The following is a 21,726-nucleotide window of genomic DNA, read 5'->3' as shown; positions in this document are numbered from 1 at the left end:
TGTGCAGCCGGGGGCTGTCACAGGCTCCCAGGATCCAACTGAGGCTGCCCACTGCCACAGGGTGGACTCTGGTCCAGGTGTCTTGACCGGAGCTTCACTCCAGCAACGCACTTAAGAAGAGCTCCCTGGGGAGCTATTCTCTGTACTTAATGCCAAGCACACACCAAAGAGCTTTGCTGGCCAGCAGCCACATACCCAGGTGTTGCCTCCCAGGTGAAGGTGGGATGCAGAGCATGGTGTCATGGCAGCCATGGATCCTCTCGTGGCTCCCACTCTTCCAGCAAGGGATGGTGAGACTTGGGAAGGGATGGAGAAAAAGGCAAACAGGCAAAAAAAAAAAAAAAAAAAAGCAGCTAACAGAGAAATTAATCCCCAGAAGAGATAAGGGCCCCCACCTCCCTTCCCCCATCTGCTGCCAAAGGATGCTGATCTAAATCGCATTTCCTAGATGACACCGCACCAATCTGCCACCGGAAGCAGTGGTGGCAGCGCTCAGGATGGCGCCAGACCTCCTTCTTCCAGGGGACGAGCCAGGTTCGTCCCTGCTGGCACCCACCAGCTGGTCATCACTGCCACCACAGAGGAGCAGAGTGCCGCAGGGCAGCTGGAGCGGGTGTCCCTCCTGCCACTGCCTCTGCAGTCACACATTTCCTATCTGAGAACCAGAGGGGAAGGGATTTACCATTTCCAGTGCCTTTCTGCATGTGTTTTGGGGAGGCTGAAAACAAAACACCTTCTTTCAGCCACGTGCAGGTCTCTGCTATGCAGCAGGCAGGCCCACAGCCGAGCCCTGCAGCCAGCCGTGGAAATGGGTGATGAGGAAGGGCAGGATTGGGATGTCACCCTCCGAGCTGTCACTGAGGACTCACAGGGAGTCAGGGTCAGATCACAGCCTACCTTGATGCATATAGGCACTGTGTGATGAGCAAGGCAGCTCAGAGGATGAAAAGGCCAGATATCTGCACGCGAACCCCATCTGCCCACATACTGACCCACATTAACCAGCACAGAGCCACCTCACACTGACTGCCTTGGCACGTTCTTGCCATCAAGTGACCATCAACTTTGGTCTTAACCCAGCATGTGACGCGGCTTACCCAGCACCATATGATCTCCAGGTATACCAGCAATTTACAGGACAGGATTATAAGGATCTCTGTCTGCATGGTTCAGACTGTTCTTGGAGGCCACAAAATTGCTGGTACTCCCATCCCCCACATCAGAAGCCTCCTGGTCCTCATTTGGCTTTCTTCATGCATCATATTTGCTCCAAGTCCCTCACAAAAGACCATCTTCGTGATTATTCTGCACTCTCTGATCAAGTTTCCCTCCTAAGAAACATCCTTTCAAAGGGATTTTATCTGCAGAGTTGGCTGCCAGTCTAATACTGCAGCCCCATTCTGTATTTGCTGAAAGAGCTGATAATGTCCTAAAAAGAATTAACATTTAGATGTTAGTCCTGTAACTGAATCCGAATCAAACAATGATGACTGTTCAAATGCCTAAAGCTACTCAGGGGTATTTTCCTTTAAGCTCTTCCAAGCTTGTACCAGGGGTAAGGAGCTTTCTAAAGATGCCTTTGTGAGCACCAGCTACTGAAACCCTTCTCCTTGTCCCTCCAGACACAGATACAATTATGCCCAGCTCCGGCACAAAGATAAAGGCTGAATTACAAGAGCAGTATTATGCTCCACAATCAGGGTCCTTGATTCCAACTGACAAGAAAAGCAATTCATGTGCAATTGTTTTGCCGATGTTTCCACTCCTGGAAATTCATTCCCATCGCAGGGGAAGAAATCAGTTCAATACCCAGGGTTGCCTTTTGTGTTACCTCCCCAGATTGCTAAATTACCTTAAGTTGTCAGTTCATGAGATCTTACAAGTTACGCAGGATCAAACCTGGCCACCACTTGTATGGGATATCTTTCTTTGTAGAAGGTTTAACTACCAGCCACTTCAATTTCCCTGGTAAGAAAGTGTTTTCTTACCTATAACGGCATGGATGTAGCAGGACAACTATTCAGAGATGCTGTGAAACCCTTCTCTGGAGTACACTTTTAAAAACATGTTAGATAAACATCTTCTGGGGTGATCCTGCCAGGGTTGATGTCCTGAGATCCCTTGGGATATGTCTTTAGATCCCTTCCAGACCTGCCTTTTGCTTTTATAGAACACTCAAAACTAAAACCAAATTTAAAAAACCCTCAAATATCCACCTCCAACTTCTGCTCCCCAACTCCCAAGAAGTGCTGTCCTCCCCTCAAAACAGGTCCTGCTGCCCTGGGTGGGCTGCAGTACCCTCCTGCTAGGCTATCACTGAAGGCATCTTTCCGACCAGATATTGAAGCCAAATCTTCAACTTAGTGTGATTCATCCCCACTTCAGCAAAGTTCAACAGAGCGTGATGTTTCACGCCAGTCCTCAGGGCTTAAGAGATTTTCCACAAGAGGAAGGGTGTTAACGCCAGCGTCCTAACAAGCGGTGACGTGGATAATTGTGCTCTATAGACCCAAATTCCTCTTGTCACTCCAGATGCAGAAATGCCTTTTAGCATGCTCTTCAGGAAAAAAGAGCCTTCCTTTGCTACTGGCAACCCAAAGGAGCCTGCCCATCAGTCCAAAACTCCTGCATGAGGTTTCTTCCATGGTCTGGACATCCCTGAGGGAATCTGAGGGTGGTTCTGGTAGCAGAAATTACAACGTCTGCCTTGTTATAGAGGCAAGAGGTCAGACTGACTCCTGTAATGGCCTTTAAAACCTCCGCCATCACGGCATGCTGAAAAATGCTGAGAAAAACACCCTGAATGTCTGTGTGCAACATGACATCCTCTGGGAGATGCAGCCTCAGCTGCACCCCTGGGAAAACCATTAACCCTGCTGAGTTAATTTTTCATGCACAGTTTGCATGCCTTTCTATCAGATCACTTAACATACCTCCTCAGTCCTTTCCTAGCTGATTTCATCCCAGAGCTAAATTAGCTCAGGGTTAAAAAGGGTATTTTCTCCCAAATTTCAGCTGCAAGAGCCTCATTGCCATCTAACCACTGTGCAAAAGGTCCCTCAAACATTTCTATGTTTGCCTTGGTGAAAGAACTGCAAAGGTCACGACATTTCCAGAGGACTTTTTGCAAGCACTGTCTTGGGAGCCTAAGATGGGGTGCTCATGCAGAAGGGTCAAGGGAAGGACCTGCAGCATCTGGTTTCATTGCGAGTGACACGGTCACCCTCAAACAGCTTAAACTAGCCAAACCATGGTCAGGGTGCTGCGAAAGCAGTTTTAAAAGTCCTCCTAGCTTTATGTCCTTACAAAGAATGAAAAGGCAGATGGAGCTTGCTTCTCCCAGTGGAGAGTCAATCTGCCAAGGTCAAGGTGCTTGCACAAAGTACTCATACAGCTGGACAGAAAACAACTGGGTTTGCACCCAATTTTCCTGCTGCATTGCCCTGCACTTCTTTGCACACTCTCTCTTTTCCCAGCAAAGCAAGACAATTAAGATGGTTGCACTTCTCCTGCAGACACACAGGCAGAGCCCTGCCAAGCAGGAGTGTCTGAAATGGCCCCTCCGTCTGGACTCCAAATCCTCTGGAGATCAGCTTTGAGCTGACAGTATTTTTAAATACAGCCAACCTGGACTTCTTGTGTGTCTCCTGGATTTGCAGCTCATGTTTTCAGGGGGGTTTTATCTACCACCTCGACAGCCAGAAGTTATTTTTCTCCCCCTCTAAGCGATCCTCCTGTAACGACAACTCCAGGAGTTGGGGTTTTAACGAAAGACGGCCAAATCTTAGGAGGCTCTTGACACAGATCCTGACTTTTGGCAGCAGCACTCCCTCGCCCACAGCTGAGGTGCTGACTGCAGCTAAGGAGATGCTTAAGTAACCAACTGCAAAACTATTTATCAAATTACTCCAAGCCAAGGGCACAGCCGATGCAGAAGCAGATATAACCCTCCTCAACAGCCCTGCCTGTGCGAAGGACAGGCAACAGAGAATACCTTCATCCAAAGCCACGGGAGGGAATGGGGGCAGCAGCACGGGAGTTGCGACACCTTGTAGGATATTTCCTATAAGTGCCCTGAGGTTGGTTTTTGCATTTCAGGTACTTTTAAAATTATATTTTTATATCTCATGCATTTTATTCTGGTTTCTGAAGAGATGAAACTCCCGAGACAGCTTTGTCTGTCCTCCAACGTTGAAACAAATTAATACGGGAGGCAAAGACCTCCAAGACCGCATGTCCCTACAGGTCTCACAAAGACAGGCACTTTGCTAGAGAAGATTCTAGTTAAGTGTCCGGCCTGGGGAGCTGCTGCACCCAGACCAAGGAGGGCCCCCCTGGTTCTGTTCATGCCCTGGCTATGGGACCCGTACACACTGGGCAGCTGCAGAGCCCAAAATAAACCATGGCATATGCTAATGCCACCCACCCCGTGGTGAGCAGAAGAGGACAAGCCACAGGTACTGCTCACAGAGTAACTTTATCATGTGTCTCTCGCTTGCATGGGTTTGCCCAAACACTGACAGCTCTAAAAATTAACCTCTCTCTCCCCAGTCTCCTCTCCACCAGACTTTTGATCCCAGCACCGCAGTCAGTGGAAACCTTGCAGTTGTTGTACCATCTTCCAGCTGATCCCTCTGCACACCCTGGCTCTGCACGCCCCTTCTCCAAGCTCTTCACAACCAAGGGTGACCGTCAACATTTCCAGCACCCAGCTGAGATAAAAAACAAGTTAACAGGAAAGCAGGGATGTGACCCAAGGTCCTAAATTCTGCATTCTAAGTATTCAGACCTTACAAGAGGTCCTCATTTTAAGCAGGAACTGGATCTTATTCCCTTTTTCCCCAGTACGCTCCTGAGCACTTCAGTAGACTGGGTCTGACAGCAGCATTACTGTAACACAGGCAACAGCTATGCTAACAGCTTGGAGAAGCTGAAGTTTACAGAGCTTCCTTTACTCGAGGGAACTGCATTTTTCTAAGATTATATTATTTCTTGGGCTGGTCTCTCAGTAATGCAACATCATTTCCCTTTTGGGTGGGAAAGTTCTCTCCTTGTCCTCAGACGCAAATGATTTCAGCCTGAAAGGATGAACGTGAACTCTCTGCATAATCAAAGAGCTGTTAAGTGAACCATGCCCCTTGCTGAAGCAGCAGGATGTTATGCTATAACACCTGGGCATTAAAAATAGGTGTACACACCTCAGCAGTGTGTATGCAGAACAGGATGAGATGGAAGGGTGGCCAGATGTGACAAAACCGTTTTCTCCTGATAGGCATCCACAGACTTCATTCTTTCACCAAGCCTGTGCTTTTAGCCCTCTTGCATCTGCTCTGGATGAATATCCCAGCAAATGAACCTCTAATGTTTATGGAAATAGCAAATTACAATGCAAATGTTGCAAAACTGCTCAGAGAAATAAAAATTTGAATTTGTAATCAAGTCTACTGCCACTGAAAATTGGATTCTGCCTTTTATGCTCAGCCGATCAGGAAAGAGAAAAAACATAACGTGTGACCTACATCTTCAATCGCATGTAAGTAACAGGGCCTGTGGTTGCGGTATTAAGGCCTTGTGACGAGCTTGCTCATGAGCTATGGATTTTGCATTGGATATTATCAGGGGAATATTATGAATGACCAACATTTAATTCGCTTGGAGCACCTTCTGACCTTCTGGCTGATCAAACTTCCCCAAAAGCTGCTTTGCACCATCGCAATGGCAGAAAGACACCATAAACAGGTGTCTGGATCTGGCCATGCCTCCTTCCAGAGGAGCTCTGTGCATGTCTGAGTGGATCAGCCGGGCATAAGCAGTACTGTTCGTCCACGCAGACACCCTGACCCACCCAGACCCTCCTCACCCCCCATACCTGAGAAACTTTCTTGAAACTATGTGGGAAAGCAAAGCCAGAATGCAGCAGGTTTACAGTGGCTATCTATGATGCATCCAGCTCCAGATCATTTCCCCAGGGTATTTAGGAGGTCCCAGTCCTCCCCTGAGCACCCCAGGCATGGCAGGGGCAGTTGGGCTGGGCACAGCACACTGTGCCCCCTCCTGCCTCCCTGCAGCAGCACAGACACAGGCAGAAACACAGCATTTTTATGATTCAAAAAGGCAGCAGCCTTCAGCCATAGCTGAGCCCTACCACTCCGCACCTATCCTTGTCTTGGAAATGGTATGTAGCTACCGTTGATGGGAAACCCACAGCACCAGCCAATGAGTCCTTCCAGCAGTGACTCCAGAAAAGCCACAGCCTTTGGTGGTGCCTTAGTCTCTACACCACAGCACTGAAACACTATTGCTACACTGACAGGTTTTATTGGCTTGATTAATTTGTTAATTGATATAGTTCCTTATTCTGTGCTTTTTTTATTAGCTTGGATGAATCCTTCATAAATAAAACTATCACAACCAGATTGATGCTACTAAGGCCTCAGTCCGCTTCTGTACAGCTGTAAGAGCAGTGAGTGGGGCCAGCAGCAGCTCCTGCAGCAGCCGTGCATGGCCCCAGAGCCCAGGCTGGCCAGCAGCAGCACTCAAACAGGCAGCCAGCACACACCTACAGTCAGCCAGGCTTTGGTCTCCGCTTTCACCCAAGGAGTACCTCAGTGCCTGGTTTAGTAGCTCATGGGACAGAGCAATCCCCTGCTCCTATTGCCCAGACATGTCCCAAAATCCATTTTGGAAGATTGCCTGAAATGCTGCGGGTTTGAAGAACTGGCTTTACGTTTTGGATGCTCAGCCGCAGTCCCAGCCATGGTAGCATCCGTTCAAGTTTTGCACCACAACCACACCAAAACCAACTGCCTTTCTAGCCTGGTACCAGACCCCTTCCGCTAAATGAGCATAATCCTCTGCCACCTCCTAGAGATGTGATGGAGCCATTAGCCTCCACACAATGCTCAGCTGCTGCGACACGTCCCCTGTAGATGAATGGGACAGGGAGGATGGAGGTAGCACACAATTTGGGAGCTCAGTCATGGAGGGTTTCTGACTGCCAGCCCAAAAACTGGGATCTGTAAGAGCAGGTGAAGGAAGCAAGTTGTCCCAGAAACCCCATGCTCCTCTAAACTCATCAGTATCTGCAACTTTTGATACTGAGAATAATATTCCCTGAGGAAGGCACCCCTGCACCAGCAAGGCTGGCATCAGCTCCTGCAGACGTGGCACCAACTGCCCATCTCCCTTGTCCTCCCAGCCATGAGAGAAAATTAAAGCAAATTAAATTACCCCTCTGAAGTGGTGATAGCTGCTGGAGCAGAGCACACTGCAAACGCCTGCTGAATGGGCACAGGCTGGCTCTGGTGGTTTGCTACTGGGAAATTAAAGCTTGCGGAGAGCCCAATAACAGGCTTTAGCTACAGCTGTCCCCTTACCCACTGTGCCTTGGTCACAGCTTATCACTTGCATTCACTGTGTATGGCAGTGTAAATCAATATGCATCCCTGTATGCTCCCTGCAGTCAGGTTACACAATTATCTCTTGGACCATATTCATTTACCACTTAAATATTGTGCAAAGTGCTTTTACAGACTGATGAGAACCCAGACGGTCAGTGCTTAACCCTCATTACCTTCAAGGGCTCAGGATGGGGAATGGGCAGGGAAGTGGATCCCTTATCTCCCTCCTTTTCTGAAACGCTTGTTTTTTCTTCTCTTTTTTGCTTTTAATTATGTACCCCAAAGGAGCAGAGCTAAATCTATACAACTCCAGGGACTTCACATTCACAACACACAAACCAAATCCACTTACAGCTCACAGAGAGGAGTGGCAAAGATGCCCGAGACAGGAAAACCCTGCAGCCTACAGGTCTTTCCATAGCAATGCAGAGGCACGGGAGACGATCCTTCCTTGTCCCGGTGCTGCAGGGGGAGGACGCATCCTTCCTGTACCAACAGTAGTCACCTGAAAGCCTATCAAAGCTAAAGAGCAGCATCTTACACCTCTCTGCATCAGTGTGTGCACAGAGAGCCAGGCTTCTGCCCCCAGGAGCCACAAAATCCATATTGTGAAATCTGAGGCAGGTTTGGAGGCAATACCATACTTTTGTGCAAACGGACATCCTCATCATCTTCTTTCCTCGCTCCTAAATTTGCTTCTGCGCACAGAAAGTTTCAATGGTAGAAAGTTAAAAAAAATACATAAATAAATGCAGACTGTTCTGCCCCTCTCTCAGGGTTGGGAACTTTTTCCTAGCAGCCAGCCTAAATCTCTGCTGCAAGCTAAGCTGATTCCTTCTGGGGTGATTTTACACCTTATTTCCAGGGCTCCCCCCAGAGAAGCTGCAAAGAAGGGCAGCAGCTGGCATGGGAGAGAGGGAGAAAGGACGGAAAGATGGACACGGATTGCAGAAAAACAGATCAACTTCTCAGGGCAAGCCCATTGCCGGCAGCCCTGCGCTGTGCCGAGTAGCATGGCAGGGCAGCGGTGCAGGTCAGAAATAAAGGGAAAAGGGACAATGCAGAAATAGGGGGAGACCCCAGCCATAGTGACTTTGTCAGGGGCTCGGTGCCACCTCCACTGTCCCCATGGTTTCACTGGAATTATCCCCATTTTACAGATGGGAAACCTGAAATAAGGAGATCTGCAGGAGGACAGAGCTTGTAACCGAACCCCCACCCGACCCAGGCTGGCGGCAGACGATGCCCTTCGGCTTGCCTGGCGCTCATGTAAAACAGCTGCCAGGAGGAATTTCACAGAGGGGTTTGATGATGCTTTAACTCTACTGCGTCCTAGTTCATTTTTTTTTCCTATGTTCTTCTCCCTGGATTCAGCTTGTACTTTAACAACATGCGAAAGCCATCTGTCCTCATTTCTTCACCAGACAAGCCCACAGTGGGTTTGGCAGGGAGGGGCGGCAGATGCAGGCAGGCCAGGGAAGGCAGCGAGGCTCCACAGCGCAGCCCGGAGCCCACCCAGCTCCCTCGCTCCATGTTTCGTGAGAGACTCAAAAGCCCCATTTCTATACCTACTGCCTCACCATCTGCTCGCTAAGCCCTGCCCAAGCAAGGGCTTTTGCCACCTAACCTCAGACTCGTTTCAAACGGAGATGTAATCTTCATTTCCACGTAGCACGGCGGCGATGGGTTCACAAGAAACACTCCACCCTGCTTCAAGCAAGCATTTTCAAAGGTTAAAAACACCTCCGAGGGGTAGGAGCAGTGGTGAGACAGACAACAGTGATTTCTCAAACGCCTACAGCTCAACCTAGGAGTGATTCAGGCGCTCCCATCAGCCCGCTCCCATAACACCAAACAATTCCCTTGACTGACAAGCATAGAGCTGTAGCTAACAGTGAGTGAATCGCAGCTGTCAGGACCAGGCGTAATTCATGATGCTGTTTGCTAGGGAGCAAGCTACTGCTGAGTTATTTAGCACTCCTTCACGATGCGTCCCCCCTTTCTTCTGGACGGAGTTGACATGATTCATGAGCACCTGTAGCTGCTGAGCACAGGCAGCACGGGGCAAAGCTTCCACCGCTGAGCCGGGCGGTCAGATGCTGGTAGCCAGACAAATGGCTTTTCAAGCATGTGGACAGATAGTTCAAGCTTTTCAGACTCTTAACAAAGGAAACGCATTCCTCCACTGACTCTCAGGAGTCATCAAGGTCACAGGAAAAGATGCCATCTCAAAAGCTGAGATTAAATTAAATATTTTTTTCTATCCACCAAGGAATTTGCGCAGCTGTCATCAAATAATAGGCAAGCACTTTGCTGGCAAGTTGTAGATTTTATCTTCACAAGGTTGATAGCAGGTAAGACAGCATTCTTCTCTCCCCGTATGGAGGGCGAACTGACACTCAGAGTGGCACAAAGAAGTGGCTGAGCTGGGAACAGACCCAATCTCCTTCATTTCGGTGCAGTATCCTAGTCACCAGGCTGCTCTCACACAAACGCTGTTAGTTAGGTTCTCTCTAATCCGCTGCAGGGTACATCCAAGTTGTTGTCCCCAAACATACATTTGGTTTAGCAGGGATACCTCTTGCAAAGGCACGCTTTGGGTTTGTGAAGAAAACTAAAATGTTATAAATGGAGTTTTGTCACATTTCCTGAAATTGTATAGCTCCATGAAAACAAATGTAACCCCAAGTACCAAAGCATGATATTCTTTTCACATCAGGAATTAAAAGATGAAATTCAACAGTCCAGCTCAGGCAGGTAAGCAATCTTAGAACCTACTTCAAACATACACAGGACTATTTTGACATATTGGACTTCCTTATACCACCTGCAGACAGCCAGTGCTTTCCAAACTCATCGAGAATTAGTCATCCTGAGAGCTATGTGTCTTCTTCAGCAACTAAGTGAACCAGTTTACTGCGTGACACTTGAAATGAGTCCTGCTTGTTCTGGGAAAAATATGGTTTATCCTGTGCTGAAACCAAATTCAGCGTCATTTGTAAAGCACTAAACTAGTCATTGCTCCTCATAATGACACTGTAGATGTGGCAGGCGAGGAAAAATGTGACTTTATACACAACTAATCTGACAGTCTGTAGGCAATGCAGAGAGAGAGGGTATTTATAGAGAGCTGACGGCATCAGTCCCCACACCTGGATGTCAGTCAGCACCTAAGGTGAGATGAGGCCATGTCTGAGGATGAGCAGTAGGTGACACGGACCCTGAAGACCACCTACGAGAGCCACAGATTTCCCACCTGGGAAGCATTTCGTGGGTCAGCCCTGGTGCCCACGAGAACCTTCCTCAAGTTCCCCTGTGAAGTTTCCACTGCTTGCCTTTGAGTCAGTCCACGCAACTCCAATGTGTTTACAGTTTCCCACCCACAATTCCCATCCCAAACCTTCACCCACTGAAGCGCTTGTCTGTACCACTGATGGGCTGGGCAGGGTTAAAAGTTCTTCGGAGAGGGATGCTGGGGTGGAGGGGTTGCAACGCAGCTCGGGGTGATGCCGGGATGCTCAGAGACCCTCGGTCGCGGGGTGGCGGAGAGTGCGTGGGGTCCCACGCCGCGGGAGTGCTCTCCGCCGCCCTGCGACCGCTGCCAGGACCAAATCCCCTCCCCATCCACACCCCCACGGCGACAGGGACACTCACCCGGGCTGCCGGCGTGTCCCGCGGCGGGAGGCGAGTAAGGGCGGCCGAGACGGCTTCGGGACGGAGGAGGAGGAGGAGGAAGAAGACGACGCCGTGGGGAAGCGAGGGGCAACGACCCGGCCGGCGGGACCAGCCCCAGCAGCAGCAGCAGGGTGCAGGCTGCCGGCATGGCGCTGCGGGTGGGTGTAGGGGGGTGATGGTGGTGGGGCGGGGGGGGGGGGGTATGGTGGTGGTGGTGGTTGTTCACATGCCCGCAGCGGGGCAATGAATAACCACGTAAACAGCGATTTTTAATTAATTCACGGTGCCCCCCCCCGGGGCGGCGCAGAGGGCGGCTTTAAAAGCGCGGGGTCCCCATAGCTGGCGGGGGGGGGGGGGGGGGGCGGCTAGCAGCGGCAGCAGCTTGCAGCCAAGTGCCGGCGCCCGAAAGTAAAAGGGCAGGCGGCGGAGGCTCCTCCTCGAACCTGACATCACCCCGCCGCGGCTGGGCTCGGCTCAGCACGGCCCGGCTCAGCACGGCCCCCCCCCCCCCGGGCCGGGCCGGCCCCCAGCGGCCGCCCCCTCCCCCGGCCGCGCGCAGCATCAGCGGGATTATTTTTAATCTTCACTTTATTTTTCCCGATGCATCCCAGCTGCACCGGGCGATCAGGAAACATCATCCCCCCCCCCCTTGCCCACCACCCCCCCCCAGCCGCAAGCCGCCGAAGAGGTGCCCCGGTACCGCAGCCTTATCGCTACCGCGCTTAAATGCAAACAGCGTGCAAGTTCCGCGCCCCGCTGCCCCACGAAGGCGTTGGGTGGCATCGCCCTGCTTCATTTCCCAGGCCCCACGCGCGATGGAGGGCGGCGGGGAGCGGGCCAAAACAACCCGACTGCAACAAGGGCGCCGCGCACGCCGCCTCGCCCGCCCTGCCCGGGTCCCGCACGGCTACGGGGAAGTCGGCTCCGTTACGCTTCCGCGCTCGTTTTTGCGCTACTGGGGAAACAAAGCCAGGCATGGATCGATCGAGTCCATTATCGTGTCTCTGGCTGCGACCGATACGGCTACTGAAGCAAAGGAAGACCTGGCCGGTTGTGCACTGCTCTGCAAGACTGAAAAGTTTCTTTCCGGATGAGTGTGGTGAGCATTAGATAGCCCCAAAATTAATTCCTATCGAGATCAAGTCCTTGCCAAATAACTTCAAATCTTTTATTGGTTATAAAACTAACCCACTCTCTTAAATGCCAGCAGCAGCGTTTGAGGCTGCAGCTTCTTGCGGGGTGTATTTCCCAGGCTGGGCTGTACGGGAGGCAAAGGATTTCCCTTTATTGTTCTGAAACTCCCTTTCATAACTTCATGCTCCTGGTTCTGCGAGAGAGCACGCCATGGAGCAGCAGGTCGGGCTCTGCCCAGGCTGCTGGCATCCCGATGCGCGCCGGGTTTGGTGTCCCCGCGGAGCTCTCCCTCCCCAGGGGACATAAACCCGTCCTGGGCAGCCTCTCCCCCAAGTCGCTCCTGGGCCCTTTGCTTTTCCCTCAAGCTGTTTCAGAATCAGGCTTATCTTCCACATACCAAGCAGAATCCGACCTTCTGAAGGGGGTGACAAGTGACACTATACCACATCCAGATAGGTGCGGCCTCGGATGAAACCCAGATGTGGTCCGCAGCCCCCCACTCCCTGTTTCTCTCTTCGCCAAAAGCAGAAATCAATGGCTGATAAACACAAACTCTCCTGAAAGCCTCTTTCCACCCAAAAGGTGGCACTGATGAGCCCACACCAGCATGGTCATGTCCTTGGCTTTACCCAGACACAGGACTTGGCCTCCCCTGCTCCTATACTTTTCTCTCAACGTGCGGGTGCTTTCTGCACCCTCCCACACAGCTCTGCAGTGAAGCACACCTGGGAATCTTCACTCTGATGCTTGCATAATCGTAGATTAAACCACTGGAAAAGGCAGCCCTTTGAGGTACTGCCTCTATCAACCCATTCTCTATTCTATTCCTTATGACTTTTGGAATCTTCTTGCTTCAAATTTGCTGAAACTCAAAGAACAAGTCAAGCTACTGTTGGTTTGGGAAGTACTACACGTTAGGAAATGAAATGCAAACAAATCCCGACGACACTGTAATTATACAAGTAAACATCCCAGTCCTGGCAAAGGAGGACATCCGAGTGACCCAGAAACCACAGGCAGTTACCACCAAGGTGCATGATCCACATACGCACACATAAACTCCATCAGCCTGTGTCAATGTATTTATATGTTCTTTATGGAACAGGCTGTGTTAAAAAAACCTTCCTCATTGACAAGATGGAGATACTGATACACAACTAAGTACTGGGCCATCATGGAACCAAGTTAAAGCTCAGGTGAAGAGCTGTAAAATATTTCAATACTTTGGGAGATGGTGCAGGGAGTCTAGAGCACCAGCTCAAATACTTGGGCCTATCTGTATACTTAAAATGCAGGACTCCACGTTATTGATTCCTAAGATAATAGGTAACATCAGTAATAATTATGATTCTTCAGAAAGTTTTGTTAGTCCCTGGAACGGAAGCCTTGCCAACAAGCAAATCTGACACTTTCCTACATACTTGAACTAAGTGATACAGGTGAGTCAGCAGGGGCAGAGAAACCTCTCTGAGGGCAACGGTACAACATCAGGGCTGCATGGGGCAATTCAAAGCTAAACCCAGCCCTGATATGAAGTGGATGCTCTCATGTCCACTCACTCTCAAGCCTGAGGGGCCTAACACTGAGCCTAGAGCTCTCATCCCTTTCCCCCCCACCTTCTCCAAGCAACTTCCCCAACTTTTAAGCCATGTAGCAGCTCCTGGCTTTTACTGCATCCTCCCAGGCTATAAATCCAACCCGCAGGAAGCATGGTATTAAATGCTTTTCTGAAAAAAATCTCAATAAATTCTTCCTACTGTTTTACTCAACAGGCGCATCGAGAGCAATAGCAGAAGCAGGAAAATGCAAAACAAACGTTGCTGAAAGAACAACCAGTGTCTGTACTGAATGGCTCCATCTCCCTGGGCCCCTGCAGTGCATCCATAGCATGACCCATGGAGCTGTGAGCACTGAAGACCCGGAATAACCCCCTCTGGGGGGGGAGGGGGAGCTAACACCCCCTCCCAAATTGCCATTAAACCTGCCCGAGCTGCCGTAAGGCTGCCTTTCTGAGCCAAACAGGGCATTTGTGACCGTGAGGGGCCCGACCATGAGGACCATATTCCGGTACGCATGGCCAGCACCAGGAAATGCTGGCCGAAGGACCCTGCGCTGCCCTTGAACTGGCTGCATCCTGGCACAGATTAATATAGGTGGGAAAAAACACCACCGGGCTGGCCAGCAGGTCTGGGGATTGCCCACTGCAGCCTCTGATGCACGTGGCAGTGGTGAGGCTGCTGCCTTCGCCGGCCTCAGCTGGGGCAAGAGTCCTGCGGTGTGAACCCACGTATTTAAACCGGTATTTACCATCAGAAAATAATCTCTCTCTTCTCTCCATCTCAGTTCCAGTTATGAGCAGCACATTATTCACAAGCACCTGGAAAGGAAACACCAATATTCAGGCAGTTTTGGACTTCCCAAATGCAATCCCTTCCCTGCCCCCACGCTTAATTTGCCAAGGTTTAGTGGCTGTAAAAGTAAAGCTACTGTGTTTTCCTGCCATGATATTTTACTCCTACCCTCGCTGCTTCGTAAGGAATATCCCTGCACTGAAGAAGTCAATTTGACTAAAATTTTTGAGATCCAGCTCCAACAGCCACACGAAAACATGGAGAGAAAAATCTCACTTTTTTTTTTTAATAAATAAGAAGCGGGTTTTTTTTCTCAACTGGGGCTGCAGAGGGTAGTGTGGTGGGGGTACCACGCCTACATCGCCTTAGATATGCTCTTGGGAGGCCAGGGAAGAAGCATTGGTGGTGGGAGGAGGATGCGCTGCAGCAGGATGAAGGTGGCTGTGTGGAGCACGAGCACTCAGTGATGGCTGCCAGCCCTCAGCTTTTGCCCGTGGGGTCCTGGAGTTTTTTATCCCCGTGGCATGACTGCACGCGCCGCTGCTGCATCCCACTAATAATGGTTACAGGGCAGCTCCGCGCTGAGGGCTGCTCCCCTCCCGCCTTCAGAGCACAAAACTAATAGGAGATTTAAATGCATGAAATTGTGCCTGAGGAACTGGCTGGACCAGGCAAACCCTGATGTAAAATAATGCCACAGCATCCTCCTGAAAGAGGCTGTGACCTCAAATGTCTCCCCAAATTATGTATAAAATGCATATAATGCTTCCATCTGGAAGCAACCAGCACATTCAATACACAAAGGAGCTAAAAAAAAATCAAACACAAAAAAACCCCCCAAAACAACACAACAAAAAAAAACCCCAAACAAAAAACCAGCAATACAGGAAGCCTTAAAACATAACTATGAAAAACATGATTGATATCATATGTTGATTAATTATCACCTTGTTTTGGGGGAGGAAAACCGTAGTTTGTTTTTGTTTCACCTTGATTTCCACTTTCCAGCCCAAGGGGCCAGAGACACACAACCAAATTTGCCCGATTCTGCATTTTTTCAGTCTGAAATCACCAAAGACCCCTGGGGTCTCTACAGAAGAGGCATCTCTGTAGCACTTCGTCAGGATTATGTTGACCGGTCCCTTCTCTCCAGTTCTATAGGAGCTTTTCACAGCCCCGGCCAATGTCATGAAACTCCTGCGGCTCCCTTGAATCTCAGCCCAGATCTGTCCAAAACTTGGATCAGGCTCATAAACCTCAGACAAGTTTTACGCTGATGATGAATTAAGGTACAAAGTGAGTATTTTCTACTCCTGGAATTTGTTATTAAAAGTCCTGAGTTTCCGAAGTGGACAGATAGTTCCTGAGTAATTAATTACCTTCCCCATCTCCTCTTGATGCCGTAAGCCATCCATTAATGGATCCCAATCATCCAAAAGGCACTTAGTACCTGACTATTTTTCTTGAAATTTTGGGGGTGGTGGTATTTTATTGATTTATTTTTACAAGAACTGCTCGCCTTGTACCTCCCTTGGAAGCTGCTTGTTCCAGATACTTGACATTTGGAGGTCAGGATGGATACAGGTCTTGTGATCTCTTCTCATCCCTCACAGAAAAATGCACAACAAATTAAAATGACGTTGCATTTTGAATCCATCACTGGAAATAAATCCCATATTTTCTGGGTAAAAACAAAAACAAAAGATCAGCCTTTTAAACCTTGCGGGGAAGAAGCAATTCTAAATTTCTGATTTATTTCTTTCAGGACCCTTTTCAACCAGCTCTGGTTTGGAGCACATCAAGAAAAACCCGGCCATTTTGGAGCTGAGCAAAACACTGCACAGCAGCGCCCTTAAAATCCAAAAACAAGCCCCTGCCAAAGTTTACAAGCAACATTTGGATCCAATAAAGTTACAGGTGCGCTCCTTGACCGCTGCATTTCTGGGAGCATGCCCATGCTTCCATTTGCTTTTGCATGAGGGGGGCAAATCCCAGGTATCGGGGGCACAGGCTCAGGCAGGTGGGGGTAACATGCATGAAAGTCGTGTGGAAAAAAGCCATGAGGGGCAGAAGGTGGAAACAGAAAGAGCCTTTCTTCTGCCATACGGGCTTTAAAGCTATTTATTTCTAGCCTGCAGTTTGCTGCTAGAGCTTTTCGTCCATAGCTTTTAAGGCTGTTACCACTGAGGTCTCACCTTTTCTCAGGTTTAAGTAATGCTCTGCCAAATCTGGGTCTCAGCAACACACCACCATGGAGCCAGGAATATAATCAAGTCCATTATATACCTCTTCTATATAAAGTTACCAAATGTATAGGTTGTCTACCAAATTTTCTCTCTTTTATCCCAGTAAATGCCTTTTCTAAAATTCACCAGGTAAGGGCAATAATTCAAATAACCTCAGCTTCCCACTCACCTAAATGTTAATCCTAGGCTGGCTCCTGTGATTCAGCAAACCTCTTCCAACCTTGCAGGTGCTAAGTATGGTGGTGTTTAAGAAACTCTGCCTGTCTGAACCAGAGGTGCCCAGGTGAGAGCGTGCCAGCTCACAGGGCACAGAAAGCCTCCCCATACTTAAATTCAGCCATGTACAGAAGCATCATTTCATATTTTGTCATCATTTTTTTCATACTCCAACGCTGTGGTCACAGCCGTCTGCCATGAAAAAGCAGCCCTGGCAGGTGTATGATTTTTTGGCTGCTGTACACAACAAAGACCATCCAAGAAAACTGAAAACTGATCAAGAGAGAGCCAAGAGGACAGAAAAAAAAATGGGTTTGAGCTAAACTATGGATTTAAGGAGCTTTGTTTTTCCCATGCAGACTCCTAATGGTACACTCAGGTGGACGATGACAATTTATACCGAAGACCTGTCTCTTAGTGCCAATATCACAATAAAACTTCACTTTTTCTCCTGCCCATTCTTAGTCTTGACTATTTGTGCTGCAAGTTTTTTGAGGCAGAAGATTCTGATTTCTGGACCCGCTTAGTGCTGTGGGATCACAAACACAGCATGAGCTTCCAGGCAATACTGCAAGGCAAGTAATAAAATATTTATCCTCCACTACCTTCTGTGCTTGTATGTTCTGCAAAGGAAGCATCAAAACTAGAGCCACCAGTTTACAGCTGGAGTCTTCAAACAGAAACAGAACTGGGCTTTTACAGCCATATCTCTCTAAAACAAATGTTTTCACGCCCTGACCCCTTGCAAAACATTCTCATTTCTCAAATAATAATAATAAAAAAGTAAAATTTCCAGCTGAAAAGATAATTATTATAGATGCAAACAAAGCTTACGCAGCTTAGAAGATAGGAGGGCCTTTGCATGATGACATTAACCAAGCTGCAACCTATGGGACATATGATGCTCAGAGCTGGGTCCCAAACCCACCTTCAGGGAACCTGAATAATCATGAAAGCTGCAGCACCTGGAGTCACAGCCTGGCTCCCGGGGGGGGCGAAAGCAGCACGTTGCCACTCACTGTGGCAATCTCCACCTGCATTTCTTCCTTTCAACCACTAAACATGAAGCTGATGAATTCCTACCCTTAATTTCACCCATTTTTTAGACACCCTTATCTTTGGCCATGCAACTGCTCTTTCTTTCTCGCTGGCAAAGTCTCCTTGATGTGCAAATCCCTGCATGCCTGAACTCATCGAGTCTCCAATACTAGCGACTCTGGGGATACAGTGCTAAAACAAGTCTTCACTCCACTCTTACCATGCCAGAGCTAATGCACCGGGAAAGATCAGCACGTGCTTTTCAAAGATTAAACAGGAAAGCTGCTATAGTCATAACCTGTAACGGCAGCAAGGAAACCAGCCCTACGCAATGCATTCCTCCCTTGCGGATATAAGGGGAGGAAAGGACCAAGAGTCCACACTTACCGAGTGGTAGAGAGAGCTGGATCCTGCTGTGCTGTGGAGGAGGTGGGAGAGTTTTTCCAGCAGCACCACGTGCAGCCTGAAGATCAGAAATCCCCGGAATGAGAATGATGTACTCTGCAGAGCATCTCCTCTGCTGCCATGTCCTTATAGCAGCTATTGCCATCAGGTGCTGATGCCAGCCCCGCTACTGCCTTTAACCAGAAAGACTGAGTCATGACCCATCCCTGCACCCCCGAGTCCTCTGGATGTCTTCTCTGAGGCCCTGCACAGCACGGTGCTTCCCTCCAGCAGCTGGCGGAGGTTTCACCAGTGGGCAAACACAACCAAAATTGTTCCAGAGAACACAGGGATGCAAAGGACTGCTGGAGCTAAAGAAGGGGCAGGACCAGTGGTGGCAAGGGAAGAGAAGAGCGGCTGCAGACTTGGTCGGCTGAAAGCAAAGCTGTGGGGCACTTTCCCAATACTGCTAGCCCAAGGGAGAAGCTGCTTGTATTTCTGGCTCATCACATCCCAGTTTTGGGGAAGAGCAGGGACTGCAGTGTCAGAGAGGAAAACGTTCCGCACCACCAAGTCATCCGGCTTCAGCCAGCACAGCTCCCAGGCAAGGTACATGACCAAGGGACCTTCCCCATCTTCCCTCTCAGATCTCCTGATTGCTGCCTTATTAAAATAAGTTGTTTAGGAGCTAACAAAAAAAAGTTAACCCAGGAATTCCTGCCCATTAATCACTTCACGTCATGCTCTGGGGTTTTCTTTTGTCCAAGCTAGAGAAGCATGGGGCTGGGCAATGCCCACCTTAGGATGTAAGGCACCCCGCAATATTTTGATGCAACAGGACTTTATGAAACACAAGATTTTACAGTAATGGCATTATGATTGTGTGTCAAACTGTAACAGGGCATAACACAGGACCATGTGGCTTCCCACCAGGGGGTCAGCACCAAGGAGTGTTTGGAGCCTGCACAACAGCAGTAGCTGCCAAGGTCAAGGAGAGTATGAGCACAGGAATGGCTCTCTGGAGCTGCTGGTCCCAGGGGACCCCAGGGAAGCTTCAGCATGGACCCACATCCCCACAACAGATCCAGACTCTTTAGAAACCAAAGGCAATGGAAGGAAGGAACCCTGGAAGGAGCGTTACCCACACAGAACGACTGACCTGAGGCGGCTCAGAGCTGGCCCCACAAGCATAACTTCCCTCTTAGCTCTATTGAGATACTGAAAGTTAAAAAACACTTTGTAACCTGTGACCTTGAAAAATGAATATGCTTTCTGCAGTGCGCCAGGATCACTCTCTTCTTCATCTCAGCAGAAAGCTTCCTTTGCTTCCCACTGTAAAAAAAAAACTGGAAGAGCCAAAGCTGCAGCTGGCCAGACCAGGAGATAGGACAGAGGGTCCCCCAAGGCTGGTAACACCAGCGTGCCAAGTGCTGGCAAGCTGAATGACCCCAGCACTCAAAGGCATCGAGTGTGCCCACAGCAAGTATGGAGAGGAGTTTCTGGTATCTCAAATTTCTAGTGCACAGAAGGAGAAATAAACAATCTAAATGCTGAAATGCTCCGAGATGAAAGTCAGTGATTTCCCCCTCCTTTTAGCATCGGAACTGATTTGTGGTGCTGGGGCTTGCCTCAACCCAGAGCCCTCCCTAGCACCTCCCCAGGTCTCTGTCAGGACCGCTGCCTGCAGTCAGGACAGCACTCAGTGGAGGGTTTTTTCCCTGGGGGGCGGAAGCAATGGTGACAGGGGCATCCATGCAAGCCCTCACCCCACAGCCACTGCCCACCTACCCTAAGGTCTGCACAGTAAATCCTGCAGCATCCCTGGCTGAACGTCCTGCACTCTAGATCATGGCAGTGGGAGAAACGGCTCCTTATGGGAGCTCACTATGGGATGGGCTTTAAGCAAAATAAGCAAAGATGAGGCTAAACATATTTTGTTAAGGCACTTCTGAATCATCTGTCCCTTCAGCCAGGAGATGCTCTCTTTGGGCCCAGCTATGTTGTCAGGTCCCAGGTGTCATGTCAAAAAGGATGTGGGAAATCACTATGAACAGCTTCGAAGACATCATTTCACAGTTTCACAGTAGAGGTCATTACACTGCATTACTACATTTAAATGTGTGATTCCAGTTGTGAATATATTTCATAATCTTCTTGCACTTGCCACTGATTCCGGCCTATTGTCTAATGCCTTAAAGTACTTCCTAAGACCTTGCTAATTAAAACGCTGAGGTAGAAAATTACTGTATTTCAAGCAGGCAAATTCATACTGAGAGAAGTGAATTGACCTGGAAGGTTGCACCCATCCGTGGCACAGCTGGGAGCGGGGTGATGGCTCCTGCTGCCAAGGTCACCGCTCCTGGGCACAAAGCGCCCATAGTCACCCAGGGGACATTTGAAATAGGGTGCCGTAAGCTTTTATAGCAGCGACAGTCTTAAGAGCTCAGCAGGGCTTATAACTGAATTCTTTAAAAGGATTATATTGTCCTCAGCAACTCATCACTTCCCTGGACTGGCCCTTTCAGTTCGCTTTTTCCCCCCATTTTGGATAAGAATTGAAACCCTGCAATGTTGTAGTTTGCATAAACAAACAAGCCTTGAATATATAAATAACTGTTCACATCCTTTTTGTATCTATTCAAGTATTTCACAAGGCACTGTGGTAGCCATTAGGATTTCGAAATGCTTTTTGAAGTGGCCTGATTTTTTTTTGTGTCCTTTACTGGAATTGCTTCCCAAACTCCTCTCTGCTGATAAGTGAGGACTGGTGATAGCGGTCCCGTGAGGCAAAATCTGCGTTCTCCTCAGTGAGCTGTGTGGTCTCCATGCCGACTGTTGCAAAGGACGGTGTCACCACAATCTGCTCCTTGGGAGATGGCCTTCTCCTGCAAACAGAAAAGCAGAGGCGGGTGCATCACCCCTTGTTTGCCATCCATTAGCAGCTGTGCTCTTGGCTGCACAAACAAGGCAGGGCACTTTGAGAACAGGCTAAATCCTTCTTGGCACCCTTTGGAGGTATAGAACTAATCTTAAAACATTTTTTTTCGAAGGTACACACAAAAAAATAATACTCCTTCCCCCAGCAAACATTGGAAAATATATTTTTTCTTAGCAAATACGTTTCCTTTTTGGATGTTGGGTATGGCAAACGCTTTCCACACTGTGCAGAAGGAGCATGAACCGTTTCTAATGAAAAATACCCTTCTTACAGCTTCCTAAGCTTTGGTGTACAATTATTTTTATAACTCTTTCAAATGAAAGAGGAGATTTTCCTGCAATCTC

At 49.0% G+C, this 21,726-nt stretch overlaps 2 protein-coding genes and 1 long non-coding RNA gene across 14 annotated transcripts in view; 1 reads left to right on the top strand and 2 right to left on the bottom strand.

Annotated features, from left to right (window-relative positions):
• The window catches only part of HEG1 (heart development protein with EGF like domains 1), a 60,181-nt gene extending 45,593 nt beyond the window's left edge, over positions 1 to 14,588 (bottom strand). For 3 of the 5 annotated variants that reach the window (XM_075092992.1, XM_075092993.1, XM_075092994.1), the window contains exon 1: positions 11,055 to 11,515. In XM_075092992.1, the coding sequence (XP_074949093.1) occupies positions 11,055 to 11,223 (169 nt within the window). In that variant the 5' untranslated portion in view covers positions 11,224 to 11,515. Of the gene's footprint in view, positions 1 to 11,054; positions 11,518 to 14,516 lie in introns of those variants that run through there. The other 2 variants (XM_075092995.1, XM_075092996.1) reach the window with 2 other exon arrangements.
• On the top strand, positions 11,552 to 21,165 carry LOC142057279 (uncharacterized). Of its 2 annotated transcripts, none has more exons than XR_012660599.1 (3): positions 11,552 to 12,174; positions 13,982 to 15,856; positions 16,326 to 21,165. It is a non-coding gene; the product is annotated as an uncharacterized LOC142057279 (long non-coding RNA). The 2 variants fall into 2 exon arrangements; XR_012660598.1 differs by having other exon boundaries at positions 13,982 to 16,477; positions 17,034 to 21,165.
• The window catches only part of SLC12A8 (solute carrier family 12 member 8), a 58,771-nt gene continuing 58,099 nt past the window's right edge, over positions 21,055 to 21,726 (bottom strand). For all 7 annotated transcript variants that reach the window (XM_075093003.1, XM_075093002.1, XM_075092998.1 and 4 more), the window contains one exon: positions 21,055 to 21,329. In XM_075093003.1, coding sequence (XP_074949104.1) covers positions 21,164 to 21,329 — 166 coding nt within the window. In that variant the 3' untranslated portion in view covers positions 21,055 to 21,163. The remainder of the gene's footprint in view (positions 21,330 to 21,726) is intronic.

The sequence above is a fragment of the Phalacrocorax aristotelis genome, chromosome 5, assembly GCF_949628215.1.
Source record: "Phalacrocorax aristotelis chromosome 5, bGulAri2.1, whole genome shotgun sequence".
Classification (NCBI taxonomy): domain Eukaryota; kingdom Metazoa; phylum Chordata; class Aves; order Suliformes; family Phalacrocoracidae; genus Phalacrocorax; species Phalacrocorax aristotelis.
This window is presented reverse-complemented; position numbering and strand designations above follow the sequence as displayed.